Source organism: Lepisma saccharinum, chromosome 27 (genome assembly GCF_977018435.1).
Source record: "Lepisma saccharinum chromosome 27, izLepSacc3.1, whole genome shotgun sequence".
Lineage (NCBI taxonomy): Eukaryota > Metazoa > Arthropoda > Insecta > Zygentoma > Lepismatidae > Lepisma > Lepisma saccharinum.
The window spans coordinates 17167377-17191828 of record NC_139255.1 but is presented as its reverse complement, the minus strand read 5'-3'; the positions used below and the strand labels follow the sequence as shown (position 1 = coordinate 17191828).

General features: G+C 36.8%; 1 protein-coding gene across 2 annotated transcripts in view; it reads right to left on the bottom strand.

The window, feature by feature from the left end:
- The window catches only part of LOC145980291 (ATPase family AAA domain-containing protein 2-like), a 189775-nt gene that overhangs the window by 151307 nt on the left and 14016 nt on the right, over positions 1-24452 (bottom strand). Inside the window, exons 4-6 of one of the 2 annotated variants that reach the window (XM_083113305.1) lie at positions 19380-19709; positions 6895-7112; positions 4550-4652 (exon numbers count right to left, since the gene is read on the bottom strand). In XM_083113305.1, the coding sequence (XP_082969431.1) occupies positions 4550-4652; positions 6895-7112; positions 19380-19709 (651 nt within the window). The remainder of the gene's footprint in view (positions 1-4549; positions 4653-6894; positions 7113-19379; positions 19710-24452) is intronic. The other variant, XM_083113306.1, reaches the window with a different exon arrangement.

The window sequence follows — 24452 nt, the reverse complement described above, 5'->3', positions numbered from 1 at the left end:
CCTGCACTAGAAGTACAGAAACAACCAGGCTGCTGGAAGTTTGTTTAAAACACAACTATTTTCAGTTTGAGAATAACTTCTACAAACAGTGCGAGGGGCTTGCCATGGACAATCCACCATCAGCTCCTTTAGCCAACATAGTCATGCACTTGGCTGAAAAAGAGATACACCACACTCGAGAACTACAATACATCCGATATGGAAGGTATGCGGACAACACAATAGTCATATACAAAAAGACAGAAAAGCTCAACCTTCTAGTGAACAAACTAAATAGCATCCACCTCAGGCTCAACATCACCATAGAACAAGAGAAACATGGCAAGATCAACTTCCTGGACATCACCATCAGCCGCACACTTAACAAATTCATAATCACTGTCTACAGAAAACCAGATGCAGGCAACCAGGACATACACGCTCTTTCCAGCCATACCCCCAAACAAAAAGCTTGTGTGTGGCTGAACTTTTATCGAAGAGCCTTCTACTGTTGCAGATTGATTTATTTGGTATTTTAAGTCCACTTTATGCACAGTAAGGCTAATCGGGACTGGACCTACAGTTTAGAGTGGAATCCGAACCACCGGGTACTGTTACAGAGAAGATCTTCGAGAAGAGATAGCCACCATCACTGAAATAACCCTGAAACATGGCTCCACAGGAGCACAACTTTCCACTTGGTGCAGTAAAGCGGAAATACAGGTCAGGCACCTTACTCAGCCACACTCAACCTCCAACGGCAAATAAAAGTGGTTTGCCTTCCCCTACCATCCCGAAACATCCAACTGCATATCCAAAGCCATTCTCCCCTATGACATCAAAGTAGCGCATAAACCCAATGCCAAAATAGCTGTTAAACTAAACAAACACAAACGGTTCTTCCACTCCTCCCTTGATAACCCAGGTGTATATGATGCCGAGTGCAAGGCACATTACATTGGCAGGTTCATCAGATCTGTCAATGAAAGAATCCAACAACACCTAACAGATGCAAAAAAAAGCCCAACCCACTACATCAAATACAATAGGTATAAAATACAAATGGTACTAGTCAAGCACAATGCCCAAACACTCATCGACACCAAAATCAAGGAAACACATGCCATAATGCACTTCCCACATGAGCTAAACATCCATAGCGGACAGGCACAGCACACACGGATGCCCCTACTACAACAGTTAGTGCCGGAAAATAGCAGACGACACAGTTGCAGACGTACAGTTAATAACAGCGCACCTAGCAGCAGCCAGAGAACTACAAAGAATAGAAGCACACCAAGCAACAGTACAACAAGTTCCAACGAAATGGTGGCAGTGGCTACTGAATGCCACCGAAATTAATAAAACAAAGAAAAAAAAAGCAGTGTCATGGATAAAGTGAGAACTAGTTTCTCCGTATTAATCTATTACCGCATCTCTCTTCTCCAAATTATAGCCTCTTATTGTGAAGTTAGTCTGTTTTTGCCCAGTGCTGATTGCATTTTAATTAATTCTCTTATGACGATTACCAATTTTCTTATATCATGTTTGCAAAAACATATGGCCTCTAATTTTCAATTTTAAAATTACCTGGTACATCATATTGCTTAAAATATGTTTAAGCACAAGTTTTGAAGTTTTGTTACTCAACCAGTTGGTCTACTACAAACCACATGTCTACAGAATACACTGGAAAAAAATATACAGGGTGTCTACCAAAGTAACAAATCAAAAAAAAAATCCCCTTTTTCTTAACATTTATTTAATCGCCCCCTACTTACGCATAGGTATAATTGCAAAATTAAGAAAATAGATGATACCTTTATTCAATGAAAAAACCCTACAAAGAAAAACTGAAGCTCTACTTTAAAAAGAGATTTAGCATTGCTTTAATAACACAGGCCTGCGATGAAAAAAATACAAGGGAAGTGATAGGTGAACTTTATGTATTTTGTCGTGCTGAGTTCAAAAAAAATAAAGAAAACTGTCTATCACGTCACGTTTTCTTGAAAAATTTAATTGTACGTGGATTTGTATGAACATTTACCATAAATATGTTGTTTCGGCGTGGAATAGCTTTCCTCCCTGCCTGACCATTACAAACTATGTAAGAAAACTTTATCTTGCGTATTTTGGCATGAAACTCTGAGACCAGGACAAATTGTGGGCTCCTCATAAAGTGTGTGTGCAGTGTCTCAATGATCTACGCTTATTGTTCAACGGAAAGAACACTGCTTTACGCTTTGGAATTCCTATGACATGGAGGGAGCCGAGAAACCACTGTGATGATTGTTACTTTTGTGCCTGCCATGTCCGTGGGTATAACCAAAAAAATCACAAGCTAATCTCTTATCCTGAGAACATTCTATCGGCCATATGCCCCGTTCCTCATGGACCTGATGTGCCAGTGCCTTTGCCTCCAACTGAATTACCAGTCATCTCTTCAGAGTCTCCAGACTCGGAACATCCAGACGGTCAAGGCTCCGATACCGAATATAAGCCCTCTGGAGACGATTCACCTCAGCCCTTCTCTCAGGTTGAACTTAATGATCTGACTAGAGATCTGGGCCTTTCGAAAGAGGCAGCTGAATTGTTGGGCTCCGGATTGAAAGAAAAACATTTATTGGTACAGGAATCGAGAAAAGGACTTAGTTCAGTACTTTGAGGAAGCGGAGAACCTGGTCTATTGTTCTGATGTTCCCGGATTGATGAGCAAAATTAATATCACCTACGATAAAGATGAATGGAGGCTGTTTATAAATTTATCGACAAGGAGCCTGAAAGCTGTCCTTCTTCATCACGGAAGCCAGTATGCATCTGTACCAGTTGCACACTCGGTACATTTACAAGAACGCTATGAAAACCTGGGTCTCGTCCTCAACAAAATAAAATATGCCGACCACGGTTGGACCATTTGCGGTGATTTGAAAGTTATCTCCATGCTACTTGGTCAACAAGACGAATATACAAAGTTCCCATGTTTCATTTGTGAGTGGGACAGCCGTGCAAAGACTCAACATTGGGTCAAGAAAGAATGGCTAAGACAAAATCTTGAACCAGGCACCAAGAATGTGATTCGGAACAGCTTAGTTGACCCAAAAAAGTATTGTTACCCCCGTTGCATATCAAATTAGGTGTAATGAAGCAATTTGTCAAGGCTATTCCAAAAGATGGCAATTGTTTCAAATACCTGTGCAAAAAGTTTCCAGGTTTATCTGCAACCAAGTTGACAGAGGGAATCTTTGTTGGTCCAGATATCCGCAAGCTCATGAAGGATAAAGACTTTGAGACTAGCATGACAACAACGGAGAAAGAAGCTTGGGTTGCCTTCAAAGATGTGGTCAGTAAATTTCTGGGGAATTACAAGGATCCTGACTATAAAGCAATTGTTATGAATATGCTGGACAAATTTCAAGCGTTGGGTTGCTCCATGAGTGTCAAACTACATTTCCTTCACTCACATGTGGACTATTTCCCCGAAAATTTAGGAGCAGTCAGCGAAGAACAGGGTGAAAGGTTCCACCAAGATATTAAAGATATGGAGTGCAAATATCAAGGACAATGGAACAAGAACATGCTCGCCCACTACTATTGGATGTTAACACGAGAGAGGCCTGAGATTGCACATAAAAGAAGAACGTCAAAAAGAAGTTTCAAAGGCAAAAGGGTACGTACGTAAATATAAACTTTGTTTGTGTTTGGTTTTGTTGTTTGTTCAGTTTACAGTTTGTGTCAAACGTTCATGTACACATACATTGCTCCTCGTGGTCAATCGTCTATTTTATGTACGTTACCTTAACAAACACAAATGAACATAATATGTTGGTGCTTTTTTTCTAGAAACTTCACCATAATGGGATGTTAAAAGTGTAAACGCAAGGGAACTTTGTGTTTTTCTCTCGATCAGAGGTGGCTCGTGCGATCTGGCAACAGTGGTTTTCTTCCATTTAAACTTATACAAAATAAAATCAATTGCTAATAAATCAATTTGCATCACCAAGCATCAATTTTACATAGATTTAAATGGATCAAAACCACTGTTGCCAGATAGTGCATGCAAAATTGTTCGCGAAAATTCCTTTTTACATAGGATTTTAGCAAAAATATCGATATCGATTGTACAAAAAATCCTGACGTGATGGAAAAAAATGGAGGTCATTTTCGAAATCAGCACACCCAATAACATAAAACTCAGCGTACACGTCTCTTGTATTTTTCAACAACTTCAATTTCGCAGGCCTGTGTAATTAATGCATGTAAAAATTAATGCTTCAGACTTCATCCTGGAGTAATGGCCACATTACTTTATTTAATATTTTTACAAAACTTCACGCATGCAAGAATGTAATTCTTAAGAAACAAAGTGAACAAATCTTAACCACAACTCTATATAATTTTAGATTCCCAAATATTCAATTTTAACAAATCCTAGTATAGGTATATAACAAAGTAAATTCACTATAATGTGAAAAATAGCAAAATTTCTTGACTTTTTCTCGACTGGTAGACACCCTGATGTAGGTCAAAATCTGTGAACATAATTACATACTAGTAAGTGGTGCAAGCATACCTGCATGTTTCCTTGATCTTTCAGCCATTTCCTGCGAAGAAAATATAATCTGCCGTGTGCTTCGCCTGGGTCGTTTTACTCGTGAGTACATGTCTTGAAAACCCTGTACGAGAAATGAAAGGAAACGTTTATACCTCAATTTTGTAGAGATGCATTAGTATTGATTGGCAAATTGTTCATATGTCTATTTTCATTACCTTTTTTCTTGCATTCTAAGTGTTTTTAAGGACTGAATCTTTAGATATACTGGTGCAGAAGTTATCAGCAGTGTGTGTGGTGTTCTGCTGCAATTCTTGAAGCTCTCCTTGCATAAAACAAAGAGAATAAGCATGATGATGGACAATTTGCTTGGTTATACTTATGCATCCCATTGTACACATTAAAATGCTTTAGTCTACGATCATTGTTCCTGTAATTATGCATAGCCACTGCATTGCTGAATTTACTTTGTTCAAGTATATGGAAGAAACATTTTTTCTACCCAAAATTACCACTGAACATAATATGTATAAAAAAATTCAACAATCGAGGGTCCAATCATAAGTCTTTCTCGTATGTTAACTTCGGCCACAAAGGTATGGACAAGTATAAGAACGGGACATTTTAAATTAATCATCAACAAAAATAAAATTACAGAAGACAGAGATAAAGAAAAAATAATTCATAGAAATGTACATAACAAACTTCTCACATTTGAAGGCAGAATCTGTGAAAAAGGCAAAATTTCCAGAGTGAAGAGTCACTCTGTCTCACTGAAGCACTAAAACTTAAAAAAATGTTCTATGTTCAGTTTATGTTAGGTTTAGTTTACTTATTTAATCTGGTGAACAAGCACAGGACTAGCGTTACATGAAACATGGAAACAAAGTGCATAGAAAAACAAAATGCTTTAAGGGACAAATTCTTCTCACTTTTGTCGAAAGAAACGTATAAAACTTCTCTACCTTCAGTTCCAAGACTAAAACTTCTCTTGCAGACCTGAGACAGTTCTTCCTTAACCTGTAAACATTTTCAAAAATCGTGCTCTTTTCTGGCGAACTGAAGGCCATAAGTGGTTTTCTAGGAATTTATTTTCATATTGCTCATGTTGGTGTACTTCCCCACACAGAACGTGCTACATGCGTTGTTTCATCAGTGACTTCGACAATGCTCCCAGTCCCTCTTTGAAAGCTGTCACCTAAGTTCTCACTGTTGAATACGGGAAAGCATCGATGTCACATGCTTGAATTCAATTAAACAATATGTAGATTTAAAATAGTTAATTTAAGGTGCGGACTCGAAATACATCTACAAACACAAATCACAAATGTTACGGGATACATTATTGTACGAAAAATTGTTAATTGCATGAGAATTTCAAACACAAATGTACCTATCAACTTCAAGATATCATATCTTTCAATAATCTTCCACCTGTCTGCAAAGGACACTAACAAAGCAAACAGATTGAGATAATTCAGTTTTATTTTCCACGCAGCTTTTTCTTTTCTTTTCTTTCCTCTATAAAAAAAACTTAACTGTGAAGAACTTGCCGCAGGGCATTAATAAATATGTATAAATTAGGGATGGGACGATATGAAATTTTGGCCGATACCAATAAAGTACCGATATAAAATTTACCGATACCGATACCCGATATTCTACCGATCCGATATAAAATTAGAAATGGTCCTGGAAAAACCTGAAAGGTTCATTGATCTCCTTAAAAAATGTGTTTGAAAGTGACTACAGTGCAAGAGAACTTGCATATTTAGACATTTACTTGTTTAGGGCATGGAGATTATCCATAAAAATTACAAAAAAATGGCAGAATTTTGCACTAAACTATCAGATATTTATCGATATATTGGATCGGTAAAATAATCGGTAATTTTACCGATAAACCGATACACCGATATGCCTATATCGGCCGATAGAGTACCGATTAATCGGTCCCATCCCTAGTATAAATTGAATGGGATTTGGATTAATAAAAGTTGCAAGTTGCAATTTTTAACATCTACAGAAAAAAGTCACGTAGAATTCAGGCATAATTCCCAGAGTCAATAATTCAACCGGAATTCCCGGTGAGTAACCATACTGTTAGCACTCATCTATAACCATATGACAGACATTACAAACTTACCTTTACCTAAATTCTAACCTTCTCTGCTGCTTCTGAAGGCATTCATCAAATAAAGTGTATGAGAGAGAGTGAGAGGTGAGTGAGACAGTGTGTATGTGTGTGCATGTGTGTTTGTTTAAGAAATGTGTCTTTACTTCTGCAGCAATCTTCATTCTATGTGCCAGTATAGCAAATGGATCATTCATAAGAGCTGCAAATCTTAAATTACATTGAAACTTACATCATCTACAATAGGCTCTATAGTTAAACTGGCCTTTTTCTTCTGAGGGTCGTCGTCTTCCCTTTCTTCTTCCATATCGTCATCTTCAATCCTCTGGAGTTTCTTCTGTGGTGGCTGCTCAAACATAGGATACCCACGTAATGTTTGAGTTCCCAAAATCCAACTCGTGTTGAAGTTATCGTATATCAGCTTCCTCTGTCTTGTACTTCTTCGCACACCTAAAATTTATAACATATTTTTAAAAGCAAAGCATGGATGTTACATTGGATACTTAATTCAAATGCAGTACCATAGTACCAACTCTAAGCAACAAAATTATGAAAGCAAAACTCTAGCCTTATTTAAATGCAAACAGCAGAGTTCATTAATTACTTTATTTTGCTTTCAAATGTAGATTTTTTCAACTAATCTATATACGATTGTACTTGTTTTGTTTTTTCCCCTTATTTTATCTATCTGATTAACACATTCTCTGCCACATCGGTCATAATGACAAACTGGCGCACACCAATCACGCCATGTTGGTCATTATGAGCAAAACATGTGGCTGGCATTTTGATTTCCCAGTGCGCCGTCGGTCATGAGTGTAACAATGATGCATATAAGTAGGGAAAGGATTTTAAGGTGCAAAATTATGGCAGGGAAGGGGAAAAAAGGTTCTGAAAATATTTTCAAAAGGGTGCAAGAAAAGGTGCTGATAAAATGCCTTTATTCAATGTTCTCTTCTTCTGTGCCTTCTGTATATAGTGTGTGCGGACCGCATAGAGAACTGTGGTCTGCCGAATAGGTTTTGTTGAAGTTTGTGTTTTCTCTCGTGGGTTTTCCTACATTCTCTTGGGAACTATTGGGGCTGCAATTATTATATTATACCATATATTATGTTCTGCTCTACAAATCGAGACTGTAGGAATTTATGTAGCTGCTCAAGAAGAGTGAAAATCATTTACTTTTATGTCCAATTCTTTTAACAAAACATGAAAGAAAAGGGAAAAAAAGGTCCTGAAGCATCAAAGAGGAGGTAAAAAGGGGATAAATGCGCTAATCCCATGAAAAGATGCAAAAAGGTGCTACAAAGTGTGTTCATTTTATGTCCTAAAATACATATCTCAAACGATCAATATAAAAACAGCCATCCACATTTTTGGAAAGGTGCTGCACCTCACAATCTGTTTCCTACACATAAGGTATGCGGAGTCGAGTGCACATAAAAGTGTTTTGTTTTATTTATTTTTAGAGGGAAAAAAGTGAAATTTTCAGATTTGCGAAATAAAACCTACAAGCACTTTGGTGCAGGAGGAAATATTGGTGAAACCACTCTGGCAGAGAACATGTTAAGTTATTTGAAATAATGAGAATAAATTATGAAAATAATTTTATGGAGGGACAAATAATGAAAGAGCTACGTTCAGGCAGGTAATCAATCTCAGAAGAATGAGAGTCAAGCATTCAACATGCTCAGCTGATAAGGCTACGTTTGTTTCTTAGTGCTTTTTCTTCTAGAGAGAAGGGTCCGGCAGAAGGCGCAGAATGCCGTAATAAATTGAGGCTATGACTAGTGATTGATTGAAAATGAATTGAACATTGTTTATCATACAAAATACGTAGTACACATACTACAATGTGGAGAGCTGGCCAGTAAGCAGCATATGTTCAATATGTCCATTTTCTTGTCGTAGAACCTCTTCCAGACGGACTCACGTTATTGACAACTCAGCAACACAAATTCCCTCCCAATCCCTTGAAAAAGGTAATGATGTTGGCTTGCACTTGCTCTATAGTTGCAGCTCTATGTAGGCACAGCTTCTTCTTTAGGTAGACCCAACCAAAGAAGTAGTCACATGGGTTAATAATGGGGCTGTGTGGGGGGCCACATTGTTCCGCCGAGAAAAAGTTCTGGAAAACGATTGGACATGACACGAAGACCAAACTGATAGTGCAGGAAATCTATGACAATGTTCGCTGTATTCAGCCGAGCCCCGTCTTGCATAAACTATTGGGTTTCAATGGGAAAGTCCACTTGCCTATAACTGTGGAAGGTAACAACTGTTTTAACCTTCTACTGTAGTGTCATCTTCCCTTGTCTGGCATGTTGCACAAACCAGGGTGGGGCAGGGTGCCTATGCGTTATATCGTTACGGGCTCCCATTTGTTGAACCATGCATGAACCAAGCCACGTTGTACGAAAATATAGTACTCCAACACACAACAGTATGAAAAGTATACGCCAGTTTCAATGGATGATATTTCGTGCCCCACCCTGTATATGCCTGTGTTTAACTATATCTGTCACTTGTTCAAGCCATTGTTTATTAAACATGCCTCTAAAGTTTGGAAGATCACACATGTGAGTTTGATAGTGAAAGCTTGTTATAGCACAGAAAATCAAATTTGTATATGCAAGTATTGCAATTGCTATGTGAAAGGGACATTTTCTTTTTTTCTGTTTTTGCAATTCCATTGCAAGATAAATCAATTCAGACAAACATGGAAAAACACAACAAAAAAGATGGTTCTTCCCAACAGGATCCAACAATGCATAGTTGGCACATAGCCACCAAAAGAAATGCTGGCCATGCTGCATTTGTGATGAATATGACAGAAGCATTCCTGAAAGTGATTGCAGTCACAAACAATACTTCCTTGATCCATTGGATAACCTGGGTATGTATAATGCAGTGACAGTGAAAGGCCCATTTAATTGGAAGATCAAACCGATCTATAAATGAAAGAATTCAGCACCACTTGATCCGATGTCAAAAAATGCAACCCAACACCGACCTACCAGAACACACGCATCAAATCAGGAACGTTTGTACTAGAACACACCCTAATTGATATGAATACCAAAGAAACCCATGGGATTATGCATTTCCCCCATTGAACTAAATATTGACACAAAAGATCGCATCCATAGATGATTTCCAGTGTACAATGTTCTGTTCATCGAAGGTTAAATGAACAGATGCTTCAGTGAAAGAAAACTTACCAATGTTTTCTTGTATTAATACTATATTTTTTCTCCATACAAAAAGATGCTATCTTGGCCTCTTTCCAGCCTTGAATTACCTTGTAGATCACTTAAGAAAGGGCATATTATACATCAACAGGCAACAGCCAATTAAAACATAAACACTAAAGAAAGAAAAATCACATCGATATTTGAATTTCAAATTCAGTTCTTACAATGGCTTTGGTTTGAATTTCAATTTCTGTTCTTGCAATGGCTTAGGGGACAATCCATGTCAAGTGGTCCAATCCTTGTTACTCGACAATTTTTAAAAAATCTAATTTTTTCTGTGCAGTTACTTTACCATGTTGTTAGATGAAAACAGTCATTATTTTAATATTAGTGGCTGTAGGTTTTGAGTGGCAGCCATATTTGTTTTCAAAGATCTGCCATTTGGTGGTGTTGTAAGGGGTTACCGAATCTGAAATATCTCAGCCCCTAATTATCCTATCGATGTGGAACAAAAACCAAAACGATCAGCAAACTGAAAGCTACAAGACTGTGTATTAGCCATTGTTCTATATATAAATTATGAAAGGATGAAATTTACGTTTGAAAAAGTAGGTCGTTGAAGCTAAAAGTCCCGATTTTAGCAGATAATATTTGCCAGAAGGGAAATGGTCAGGAAGTTGAGCTTTACTGGATAAAGAGCTCTGATATAGATGTGCTCATTCACCAAGTTTCAACCATTAGACATGCCCCCTTTTTTTCTATAAATTATTAAAAAGTTAGAAAAGTGAAAAAAGTGCACCTTTCACAGGTAGATATCTCTGGTGGGGGACCTGATAAAAATATACAATCCCTCCCCATAACAGTTCGGTATTATGTACCAAAAATTAGGATTTTCAGATTTCATTAAAAGTACCTTTAATATTAACACAAAGTTATACCTACAAATAAGCATATGCAGAAGTACGGATAAATGAGAGTTTACTGTATATACATCATGGAGAAAAAGATAAGAACCATCTATGCATAGTATGGACTAAGAACAGCTTTCAAGCCACCAAAGAGCATTGAGAAATGGTTTAATGAATACAAAGGAGAGAAGGAGAGTGATTAATTGGCAATGGCAGGGGTATATGAAGTAGAATGTGGTGGATGTACAAGCAAGTACATAGGACAGGCAGGGAGAAGCATCAACAAAAGAATTAAAGAATATAGGAGAGACATTAAAGAGGAAGATCCAAAAACAGCATTGAGTGAGCATATGTAGACAAATGGGCACAAGATCAAGAAAGTACAAATGAAGGAGAAGAGAGAAAAGTAGCAGAAAAGCACATATGCATAAACAGGAGACAGAAAAACAAAAACGAAGGGGGAATTGGTATGAAATGGGTGGAACTGATAAAAAAGCATGTGGAAAGTAAGTTAGTTAAGTTTCATGAGCAACCTTCAATTTTCTGCACAAAAATGGAAGATTTTATCTTGCCAGATGAGTTAAAGGAGAAAGCTCAGTGCAACCAGAAGGAGGAGGGGAGGGAAGACAAGAAAATCTTCAATCTTGGAAAATAACATTTTATTGTGCAAAGGTGCAAAGCTTACTCGACATTCAGTTGCACTTTCTTCGTGCTCGGTTTGAAATGAATGGATTAGTTTATCTGAAAAAAAAAAAAGAACTAACTAAAAAATCTCAATCCGAATTTTGGAACATGTTATGGGTTACAAAGAACTTTCAAGGCAAGTTCTTTTTTGAAAAAATTTCCACTCGCAAAAATAGTGCTAACATCGCCACTTTCTAACGTGGAAATGGAAAGAATATTTTCAATGTTAAGTGATACAAAAACAAAAAAGAGAAATAAAATGGGACCAGAATTGTTAAAGACTGCAGGAAATACAGCATATATATCACCAACCAACATCTATCTCTTCACAGCAGCAGCATGTATTACTTCAAATAACATAATCAACAGTAAACGACTCAACGTTATTCATTAAGGCCAGAATTTACAATACTGGACCCTTCTGTAATTTCTATGTTACGTCTTATACTCACGAAATAATTAGTCGTGATGATTTATCTCAAGTTAACATGTTGGGGTGAGGTGAAAAAATTGTTCATTAATGTATAGAAGTTGTAAAATAAGCTTTTCATTTCTCGCAATAATTCTCCATATACAAGTATGGTAGGCATATTTGTTGATATGAACAATTGACATTCACAATTAGTTACGCTGCCTACAGTGTAGACACACTGTTGATTTCATACTTGGAGAGAATGGATCGTGTAAGAATGGCGGAAGAGAACAGTAAAAAAGTTGTTAATGTTGTACAGATTGTTAGGAGGAGTGTGCAGGGGGATGGCCGTGCCCTAATTTAAACTTATGGATTTCGGTATATTGCCAAAAGAAGGTGCTTACATGTGACAGTGACAATCAAGATGTAGAACAACATGTGGAATGTGAACTGATTTGATTACAGGTGGATCGTGCATCGATCGTAAAATTGCAGGATACGAAAATGGCATCTTCAATGATGAATGTTTGCCATTACAGTGCTATGAAAATAAGATTTTTTTATCAGTTCGTAATCACAATTAGCGCAAAACCATTCACAGATAGCCTCACTGACCATTCTCGGTAAGGTTAGGTTAACTTAGGTTAGGCAAGGCAAACATAGTTAAAATTTGGTTGAAAAACCATGCACAGGTAGCCCCATAAACCATTGTAGGATAGCTCCACGAACCATTCATGGTTAGGTTAGGTTAGGTTAGGTTAGGATAGGATAGGCAAACATAGTTAAAATTTGGGATCGTAGTAATATCAGGAATGTATATTTCGTTTCTTAAGTATTGGAAACACAAAATCTTCCGGTAAATAATGAGCAATCGCGGACCACTCAATTTAACTTATTTTGCAATTTCTACACGTGAACCCCAAATTTGTGATTAGGAGGCCTCAATTAGTGAGTATGCGAAATATTACAAAAATCGGGGAGGGGTCCTGTATTGTAAATTCGCTCCTTCATTAATTGTGGAAGCACCGAGCAGAAAGATTTGGTAAGTAAATGTATATATTTTATCTTCTGTTTTGCATGCTCATGAGGTGTTGTTTTTTTAGTCGCTTTACTTGGCGTAGGGATATTTGGTCAGTTGTAGGGACATTTTGAATACGTCTGTAGGGATACTGCCGAAAAATGGTTAGCAACACTGTAAGCTACCAGACGTAGTGAGTGTATGCTCATGTTCACTTCTGTTTGCGTTTATCAGAACGCGTGTTGTTTATACTGTGTTATTAAGTTGATGTGCTATTCAGTGCTAGTGCTTTATTGTGTGTTAACTGTTATTCATTCATTAGTTTATGTACGATAATTACGTGAAAACGAACTCTTGCAGAAAAGTGGTCAGGCAATTACGAGAGACAGGATCTCTTGAACCTAAGAAACGTGTTGTATTGCTGTTGAAGGAGGTCATTTTCAACATCTCTTATAACACAGGAGGTCATTTTCAACATCTCTTATAACACAGGAGGTTAGTGATCATCATTATTATTACTTTTAAATATCATTTTACGCTTTCGGTTTGCTTTATGCGCCGAGATACTGGCTTTTCCTTCTGTCAACTGAGGATAAAGTAGCGACGTTTAAGATTAGATGTCAGAAAAAAGGTGCCAGAAATATTTGTATTTGGGAGGACACCTTTTCCAGCATCCTTGCAACAAGGAACGTGCTTATTTCAATTGTAATTGTAACTGTAATTGTGAAAAGTGGAAACGTTACAAAACAAGCAGTTTCTGTTACGGACTTCCTGTAACACAATTTGCCGGGACCTGTAGCATGAAGGGGCCGCCAAGCGGCCGACGCTCTCGCGGTAAACGACTGAAATAACCTCCCTGTACTAATTCCTTAAAGTAATCAAGAACAATGAAAATATATTGGGACTACAAACAAAAAAAGGTTACACAATAACTCTTGAAAATAACATATATGATGGATGAACGTGGATGGTAAGATATGGATGTAATCAGCAAGACCACAAGAGCATTGGAATAAAATGGCATTGTATGTTCTACATTATGTTACTTAAGAGGCTACTAACAGGTCATCCATCATCTCCTTGATTCTTTTTCAATCCTCCCACATATTTTTATAAATTGAATAGTTACTCCAGAGGAAGACAATAGATAGAGTGCAAAACCTTAAAATTTAAGAAAATTCAAAATTTGGGCAAATACTACAGTTGAACCTGAGTTATGTACATGTCAAGGTGAAGAGAAAATAATACATATAACTAGTGAGCGGAAGTTGATGAAATGTCATCTTTCTTCTGACATCTCTAACACAATGCCCATTAAATATACACAATATTACACTTTGTCTAGAACCCAAAAAAGGTCATTTTAAAGTGCATTTTTTGCATTTTTTTGCCAATTTTCAGGTTTTAGGTCATTTTCCCTGATTTTCAGCATTTTTCCGTCAGTTTTCGCAATATTATTGTTTCATCATATTTTGTCACTTCTTTCATTTTGGTAATATTCTCGAGTCATTTCACCAAGGTGAACATATACAGGGTTCCCACGCAAACTCCAAATCCATTTTCCCTGAGATTTCCCTGAGTTTTCCAGAATCCTCATATTTTTTCCAGAGTATTGAATGCACAGTAAATGACTACTATAATTTTACAATGGCCTCCTCCATTTCCCCTCATAGCTATACCATTCTCACCTTCCTTATTACTGTTGTTTTCTGATGCAAATAAGAAAACTAGTTCAATAATAAAATAAAATTACACTTCTTTGCATGTAATTAAGAACAAAGATGACCAGTTTTCTAGAACTCTGAAACAATTTCTAACATATCTGACATAGAACATTGAAATATTTTCACACTTTTTCATACATGTTTATAAATGGATACAATATCAATTAATCTGTAATGCATACAATAATAGTTAACACAAACAAATTATTGGAATTTTTAAAACATATAAAAATGAAGTGACAATTATTAGTACCGATTTAAAAAGGAATAATAAGTTACTGAGACTGCAATATAAAACAAGAAATGTACTTAATGTCGGATACAGCAAATTCTCAGAAGTAGAGTTTCTTAATTTCTTATTTTTTTTTTAATTGTTCTGCAATAGCCTTTGCTTCTTCTTGCATCTTATCTTGTTTGGCTTGTAAAGCACTGATCTCACTTGCTTTACGTTTCATTTCTTTCCTTTTGTCTTCTTTGTGATCACATTTCTTTCTCATCTTCTGCAATGCTTCTTCGTATCTAATACATGCACCTTTAACACTCTGGATCATATCTTTGCTTACTTCTACATTTGGCACTCCTCCTACCACTTTCACTGCATCATAAACTTGCCGAATAGCAACAACAGACCCTTCTTTCAAGTTTTCTATTAAAACCTGCTTATTTACAGAAAACTCACTTTCCACATATGCATTGCCATGTGATAGGCATGTAAAAATTCACATGTCATGTCATGACTATAACCAGGGCTCGAAAAATCCCGGTTGCCAGGTCGCCGTGGCGACTAAAATTTTCCGCCTGGCGACTGTGATCATTTGCTATTATGTACAAAATTTTGAAGATTCTTCATTCTTTATTTCTGTGGGCGAGGTTCAGCCTGAGGCTGTTGTACCACCTATCCCGTGTCATGGAGTATGGCCAATATTTAAGCACATGTTGTGTGTGTCTGTTGACAAAATTTCGACCTGCTAGTGTTGCCATTTACGGAGGATATGTCCCAAAAATGTTACCACTCAAACCATAAAATCGCCAGTCAAAAATCAATCAAATGCTGCACATGATCAATATTGGTCGCAAATGACAGATTGACATGGCATCAGACATCCAATTATGATCCTTTGATAATTTCTTACATATTTTTCTCACTCAAAAATGCATTTCTGGAAAAATTTTAACACTGTCTTTCGCCAGTTATTTATTTATCTAATTTTCTGTGTGGCGTAAACTGATAATTTTTTAGCATTGAAAAATATTTCAAATGGATGAGGCTTTATAATGCAGGAAAACCGGTGTAAATATCTCTTACGGTTTTCAAGATATACATTTTCAAAGTTTGGGTTGCGCGACTTTTGAAACACCATAGTATGCATAATTGGAAGTAGGTTGTTTCCTGGAACCTGATATTCAGAGCTGGCACCTAGCTCTAAAGAAGATTTTTCGAGCACTGACTATAACAATAGTTGAACATGATCAAAAACTTAAAATATGTACAAGTATTTATGAACAATACATAATTCATATATGGCACTAGTAAGTAAATATTTAAAATTATGTTCTAAATGCAGTAAATACAGAATCAACAATATTGTACATAAAAGATGGCAGAAAATAAATATTTCCCTAAACAGGACACTCCATTTTTTTTTACTATTTTGTAAAAAAAGAAGGAAGAAAAAACTTAAAACTACTCCCTAATAAGGGAAATCAGATGAACACTGGCTAACTTTATTATGCATTTTCCACATCTTGAAATATATTTTACGTCATGTAAAAGATCCAAATCGGCTAATTAAATTTTAAAAAGTGCAAAATCTATGAGGGTATACACTTGGTCACCAGCCCTGGAATCACATTTAAAAACAAGAAACAGACAAACAAATAGATATGAGTTCCTTGCTGAAAGAGAAATATGCTACAACAGCCTGGATTATCCACAGACAGGAGCATATTATAATCCCTCAGTTTTGCTTCTTAGGGAACCATTAATCAATTACAAGATTTTCCCTGAGATTTGTATTTTTTTCAAATTCCCTGAGATTTCCAGGTTTTCCAGGTGTGTGGGAACCCTGTATATATATCTCGCAGGATTGCAATTTACGAGCAAAAGAAATGCTGAACTGGTGACAGTCTTTGTTGTGTTGGGGGAAACCACCAGGTGTGGGGCAAACTCAGATTTAAGAACAGATAAGGAGAGGTTGGAAATACCCTGGCCAGATGGTGAAACCCGCAGGGAAATTTTTCATTTTGTAATGTGGTATCATTTGGTGCCTTTTTTTAAATTTATTTTTTGAAAGAAGATTGCATTTTGTTTAATTTCCTTTTCATTTAAATTTTTAACCTGAAACTAGCAAATTTAATGGTCATTTTTTCCCATTTTTTAGGACATCAACTTCCGCTCCCTACATATAACTGAGAATTACGTACAAATCAAATTTAGATACCATGTCATATCATTATTAAAATACTGTAATTATAATCTATTTTCAAAAACAAGATATAATACAGGGTATTCTATCTATCTATCACTTTTGTTTTCAACATGTCGCCACTAACAGAGCTGCAGCACATTTTTGTTGAAACCAGGTAAGAAGCATTTTTTGTCCTCCATGACCGACCAATAGCAACTGAAAACATTAACTGAAGGAACAGCCAAACATGTGTACTTTCATATTGTGATTATGTACAAAAGAAAATGCATCTCATGTGAGAAACAAGTGCAGCAAATCTTTCGCCTCTGATTTCATGCCACATGCCACTTCTCCTCTCCCTCTCTGTGACACCGCCGCACTGCACTAGTCTTTCTTGAAACTAAAGATCGACTGCCCCCATGCCTGCCTATCCTGCTGTGTGCATAACACTAAATTACATATAAATGCATTACGTTATGTTCTTAAATTATATTTTGCCTGGACCTACAGTAATTTACTTATAAAATAGAATTAAGCAGAACTGAGTTATGTATAAAGCAGACTGAATATGGGGGAAAAGTAAAACCCAGAAAAGTACGAGGCATGTCTGGAAAGAAAGGTTAGAACTGCTGGTATTCATTCAAAAAAATGTATTTGACAATGCGTCCACTACAGATTATTTAGTGTTACATGAGTTATTTTTCCACATAATTTCCGGCATTGTCCAAACACTTGTTAAGTCTAGGTACTAGTTTCTGTATTCCACAGTCATAAAATTCTGCCGCCTGCTGCTGGAACCACATTTCAACTTCACTCTTGATCTCTTCATCATCCTGGAAGTGTTGACCTGCAACATGTTTCTAAAGGTGAAGAAACAAGTGGAAGTCACTGGGCACAAGGTCAGGGATGTATGGAGAATGGCCCAAAACTTCCCACTTGAATCCTTCGAGAAGCATCTTGGTGACATTCGCAGTGTGAGCCCGAGCATTCTCATGAAGCAGGCGGACACCTCTTGTCAACATTCCCCTGTGTTTGTTCTGAATAGCCCGTCGAAATCGTTGCAAGATTATTTGTTAATATGCAGCAGCATTAATTGTGGTGCCGAGTGCCAGTATCAAGTTTTCAAATCTACTCAAGCACTAGCCTTTTGCATAGAGAAATCGTATGACGGAGCGCACTTCACATTTGGCAGGATTCTGAACCGGCGCAACCATTGTCAGTATGTGTTAATCGAACTAGACTCCAGGTAACAATGTCGAACGCCCGTGAGACAACATCACTTTTCAGCATATATGGGCTGTAACCTTTCTATCCGGATATGCTTCGTAAATTTGAGGTTCCACTGTATATAGGGCCTATGATAGCCTAACTTCATTCTCAGATGGCATGGTTGATTGATTCGCCTTTTGTGCCACTTTTGGCTAATTTGCAAAGATGGGGATGAGTGATGACATGATGAAATTGATCACTTCCACGTAGTACACCCTCGACCGCAGACTAGCGAGGCTCTGGCGACTGGCCACATGGCCAGTATAATTCTGTGTCGTCCTGCATTTTGTTCTTATTTGTGCTGAGCACCCTTTTTAGCCTCAGCTTTTAACCAAGGTAAGGAAATTTTAGTTTTCAGACACGCTTTTATTTTTGATATGATAAGGGGCTGGACACCGTATAGTGTGACGGGTGCAAAATAGCTGACGCACCCAAAAAAAATTAATTCAAAATGATGAAATTGATGAATGGACAATCACAAACATCCATGCCCCAGGCTGGGATTCGAATCCGGAACCCCTGGCATCCTGGCGTTATGTCCTAACCACTCGACCACGGAGGCTGGCTTACATGGCATGTTAAGACAATTGCAGACTGATGTCTTTCTTTGCTCATCAGCAGGGAACGGATTTATATGTAAATACATATTTATTTTTGATTTTGAATTTAAAATGGTATTTTTTTACCATTTTTGATTCATTGATTTGGTTTTTTAAGTCCACTTTATTCACAGTGCTAATCGGGACTGGACCTACAGTGTAAAGTGGGATCCGAACCACTATGTACCTCCACGGGGTATCGAAAACAGGACCCCTTGATTACAAGGCAACAACGCTACCACTGCGCTATTGGGGAGTTGTTTTTTTTTGTTTTTTTTTACAATTTTAAGTCCATATTTAACTCAATATTTTGGTGAGAATAACTTAAATATGTGTTTACATATTTAGCACATTTTTACTACATATAAATCCGTTCCCTGCTCATCAGTAAAAAAAACACAAACAACCCAACCCAACAACAACTTAGAAAAAATACATATTCCTGGAAATAATTCAAATAACAGAACAAAAGTTAAATAAATTCATAAGATGTCAAATTCTAACCTTCATTATTGTCAGCTTCTTCATCATGCTTCTCCTCTAGATGCCCATTCACAATAGTTTCCTTAGGAGATTCATGAAAATCATTATCATTCATGTCTGATGGCTTTGCACACATTCGACCTGACGTCCTCCTCAGCTCCCTTTCTGATAGCACAGACGAATGGACTCTCTGGATCCGAGATCTTCGTGAAGTCTTTCTGCGAGGTGTAAATATATCATCATCTTCATCTTCAGCTTCATCATCTGATTCCAACATATCATCTATGTCATACATGCGTCTCCTTGATCGAACAGACTGCACTAAAGCCTGGCGTTGATGACTGGACTTACCTGTAAAAAATGTGGTGAGGAAATTATAATTGTGACAATGTACATCTAAATTTATACAGCTTCCCAATTTCCCTCCAAGATGGAGGATTTCAAGATGGCTGCTAGTTTTGGTCACATAACTTATCCAGTGTTCCCCCTTCCCTGTATCATTTTCGGGTCTGTTTTATTCCTTTTTCACCATCTGTAAATGTTCTAGACAAGTGTTTCTGTACTTATGGACCACCCTGTAAGTTCACTTTATGCTCAGATATGCTAATTGGGATTGGACCTGCAGCTTAAAATGGAACTGAACCTCAATTGGGGATTGAACTGGAACCCTTTGATTACAAGGTGACATCATTATTTTATTCCATGAGGGAGGCTCATTCCTTTATATCATTCAATCAAATATCAATCTATTTTCCAACAATAGTATTCACAATTGTAAGTTACTTTGGGCTCTAAAGCTCCCTTGTGGTAGCATTCTGATCATAAGGATTAAATGGGGTATATATGCATGTACTTCTGCATACACATTATGAATAGCAAAGATTTTAATTGTCCTGAAACACATAATAGTTTAATGTTAACATTTGCTTCATTATTTGTGACATGAACGCAATCATGTGAAAGTTCTTTTTAAGTTCATTTAATGCTCAAATAGTCTAATCAGGATTGGGTTTACAGTTTTAAAATGGGATCCAAATCTTTATGCAAAATGTCTCCACTCAGGATAAAACCTGGTACTCACTGATTACAAGACAACAGTATTACCACTATGCCATACATAAACTCACGTATGGGAAAAACAAATTAATAACTACAGAGTATCCAAAAAGGCACGCCACCAAGATTTTGACTTAATGTAACTATTGTACAAAAAAAAACGATAGAGACATGATTCTCACATTGGGTATTAATTTTGTCCATGTGGATATTTTTAAAGCAGTAAACTAGAAAATTGTGCACATGAATGTTCAGTGTGGGGAAAAAGTTACTGAGTTGATAAGGTTTGTGTACAAAGTGAAAACAAACATGGATAAAAGACAAAAATAATTCATGTGTATGAATGGTCTCTGTAGGTATTTACCAAATTGATAAAAGAACGGTAATTTTTTTTTACATCTCCTAATTTTAAAACTGTAAACTGACATGTCGTTCCAGGGACCCCCTTGCGGTTGCGCCGAGATCAAGAGCAAGATCATTTTCCCACTACAGACTTATGAACAGTGTTCTTTTTTAGTTGGGAGAAGCTTGCCCTAGCATGTTGTGACTGTGCCGAACTGTTGTGTTGGTGCCGTATCTGTGTGTGATTAACACGAACACATAACTCGAAGTAAGAATTTTGACGTTGACGTGTTTGGTTCACCATGGAATCGTGTGTGTTTTTGGTGGAAATGAAAGTAAATATCCCATGAACAGTTTTAAGCACGTGATAATTTATCGTATTCTTTTTGTGTAATTTACGTTCTACATTCCATTTGTGCTACATTTATTTCTATATTTTATTTACTTTCAAATTCTTTGAGTGGCGTCAGACTGTTGAAGTACACAGTTCCACCTTGTATATATTAATCTTGTTGCTGACGTAACGTTATTAGTTTTTATAGTTTTCTGGTAAAGTTTTGAGTTATTTAAATAATGTTTTAATCACAAAATGCACTCTATAATTTTGTGCTGTTGCTGTGTCTTTTGGGCATTTTGTTATTATGTATTAATGTTTTTACATACTTTTGTGTATATAATTTCCATTTTGATACTAGTCATCTGTGCCGACAAAAAGAGTATAAATACGGGCCAGTTGGCTCAGATTTGGAACCATTTTTCATTTGCTATTTGAAGTGTATAAATGTCGAATGTGCTTTGCTTAGATTCTCCTTGGTGCTCGTTGGGGTATGGTTCATGTGGGGGACACGTGTAAGGTGCATTACACCTTATGGTCCTCTTGCTATACACAACTCGTTGTACCGTGGCACTTGTTGAGGAGTTGTTGTTGCTTATTTGTCATTTTGTTTTATTATCTCAATATTGATTTTTGTTATGTGCATGGTCCCGAGATACCTTGGTGCTCGTTGGGGTGAGGTTCATGTGGAGGACTAGTGTGGGGTGCAATACAGCCTACGGTTCTCTCGTTTGTACACAACTCGTTTTTGCACTGGCACTTGTTGAGGGTCTCTGGGAGGACAAATTTGTTTGATTTATTATTGTCGGGTTTCGAACCCTAAACCCTTGTTGAGACTGTTGTCTCGGGGTGTGATATTGTCTATATGTTTTACTTTAATTTGTCATTGTGCACCTATTTTGACCGACAACTAGTTTGATTTGATATATTTTGTGAATATCATTTTGCCCATGTACACTTATGTACATTTTTTTATGAACTGCATAATCGTAATAGATTCTGAATCTATATGTTGAACGCAGGTTCTGAGTTTTGTTTTAGACTGCAAATCTTAATGTTTTTCCCGTGCTCTGAGAGGTGTCATTTGTATACCATCAAGAGTCTCATGTTGTTCATGTATTAATGTATTGATATTACTGCTACTAATGTTCTATCGTTGAACCCGGTACGAACGCGCCAAAACCAACGAGCTATATAGAGCCTTTGAACCAATTTCAGCACGGAGCAGGTAGCCCATAAGTTGACAGCTGACAGTGGCGCAGACGTTAACAAGCCGTAACTAATGCATTACAGCTAACTTGAAACTTAACAAGGAATACTTGCACATTATAAAAGATTTCTACTATCGTACAGATGAGTTGTTCACCTTTTCTAGCGAAAGGTTAGAGCTGTATAAACTGCTATTACAAAATTTGTACGAATATTGCCTCGCAGAACTTTCCTCTTTTGCACACAAAGATAGTCCCTTCGTCACACAAAATAACTTGGAGAATTAAATACTTTCTTCCTTTGTGCTTATTTCACAAGGCTCCGATAAATATGTAATTGCAGTATATTATCATAGCCGGCCCTAGGGGAGGCAACTCAGGCCCCACGCCAAATAAATTAACTGTTTACATCCAGTTTTTACGAGTTTATAGGATGCTGGTGCTTTCAATTAAGAAACTAATCTCATTTTTCTTTACTTCACGGATTGTTTTTACAGACTTGAATATATCCAAAATCACTGAAATCATATTCCAAACAAAGAACTACATAAGACTCGTGTTCATATATATTAATAAAGAGTTGTTCATGTGTACTATTAGTTTAATTATAGAATGAAACCATGAAGTGAGATTATTATTTTACATGAAAGAGCGTTTCACAACAGCGTCAAAATTCAATGGAAAATAAACAAGAGAGAATTATGATAAACTGTTATTTGGTTATGATAAAAATTGCCACTTTGTATGTAGACAATGTAACCTGCAAGAAAAGGAATGTGAAATGCTGTTTTGAACAATGCCAACTTCCGTGGTGGCCCTGAGATTTGGGAGGTCCCAAATCCTATAACATTTTGTATATTTTTCTATTGTGGCCGCGGTGGCTCAGTCGGTAATGCGTCTGACTACCATGCTAAAGGTCCCGGGTTCGATCCCCGGCCGGTTCAAATCCGGGAACTTTTCTAACGATGGAAGCGGCCCTGGTGCCCACCCAGCGTCGAATAACATGGGTACCTGGGGGAAACCCTGGGGGGTAAAGGCAGTCAGGGGCATGATGCTGATCACATCACCCCCACTCACGACCGGATCAAGAAAGTGTGGGGCATTACCCCCACACCCCTATACGCCTTCATGGCGTAGTGCTATGCACAGGGGAGCACTTTACCTTTTTTTTACCTTTTACATTTTTCTATTTCATTATTAATACTCTACCATAAAACACCAAAAATAATATACACATCTGGGTTGTAACAGCTCCATATACTTTCAATATTGCTACAACCAGTGCTCGAAAAATTTTCTTCAAAGCTAGGCGCCAGCTTTGAAAATCAGGCGCCAAGAAACTACCTACTAGCAATTGTGCATACTACAGAGTGTTTCAAAAGTCGCACAACCCAAACATTGAAAATATATATCATGAAAACAGTAAGAGGTATTGATTTTCAACAATATATAGCAACGTAGAAATTTTCAGCGAAAAATGCAGGTTCGACCAGGACTCGAACACGGATCTCTGGTATATTGTGACATTGCTCTAACCACAAAGTACACAACATTCAACAAACAATTTTTTGAACCATATATATTTTGATTATATATGGATAAATTATTTTATAAATAAGCAAGGAAATAATAAGACAACAATGCTCAAAGAATAAACAAAAGTGTAGAATTTCGAGTTTGCTTCACTGATTAATTTATAACACATTATTTGATTGATTTTGAGTTAACCACTCCGGAAGACATTTCATCCAAATATCAGACATAAGTATATTATATTTATAGAAGGAATAAAATAACCATAACTTTTATTGCTGGGTAAGTTAGAATATATATCCAGGTTAATTTTAAAAATACTTATGCTGGTATTAATTCATTCCCTTTTAATGATAATTGAAATTTTAACAAGGCATGTTTTCAGCATCAAAATCCCGCTAATATTTTTTTTACTAATTTTTTGTTTTACTAAAATATTGATATAATAATAATAATAATAATAATAATAATAATATCGTCTTTATTGAGAGGGTGTGTTTCGGCCTTGCGGGCCATTCTTACAACAAACCCTTTAAAAAAACATATTACAATTGACACTTTCCACTTCTTGAAAATCTTTGTTGCAGTAGAAAGAATAAAAATACAAAAAAAAAAGAAAAA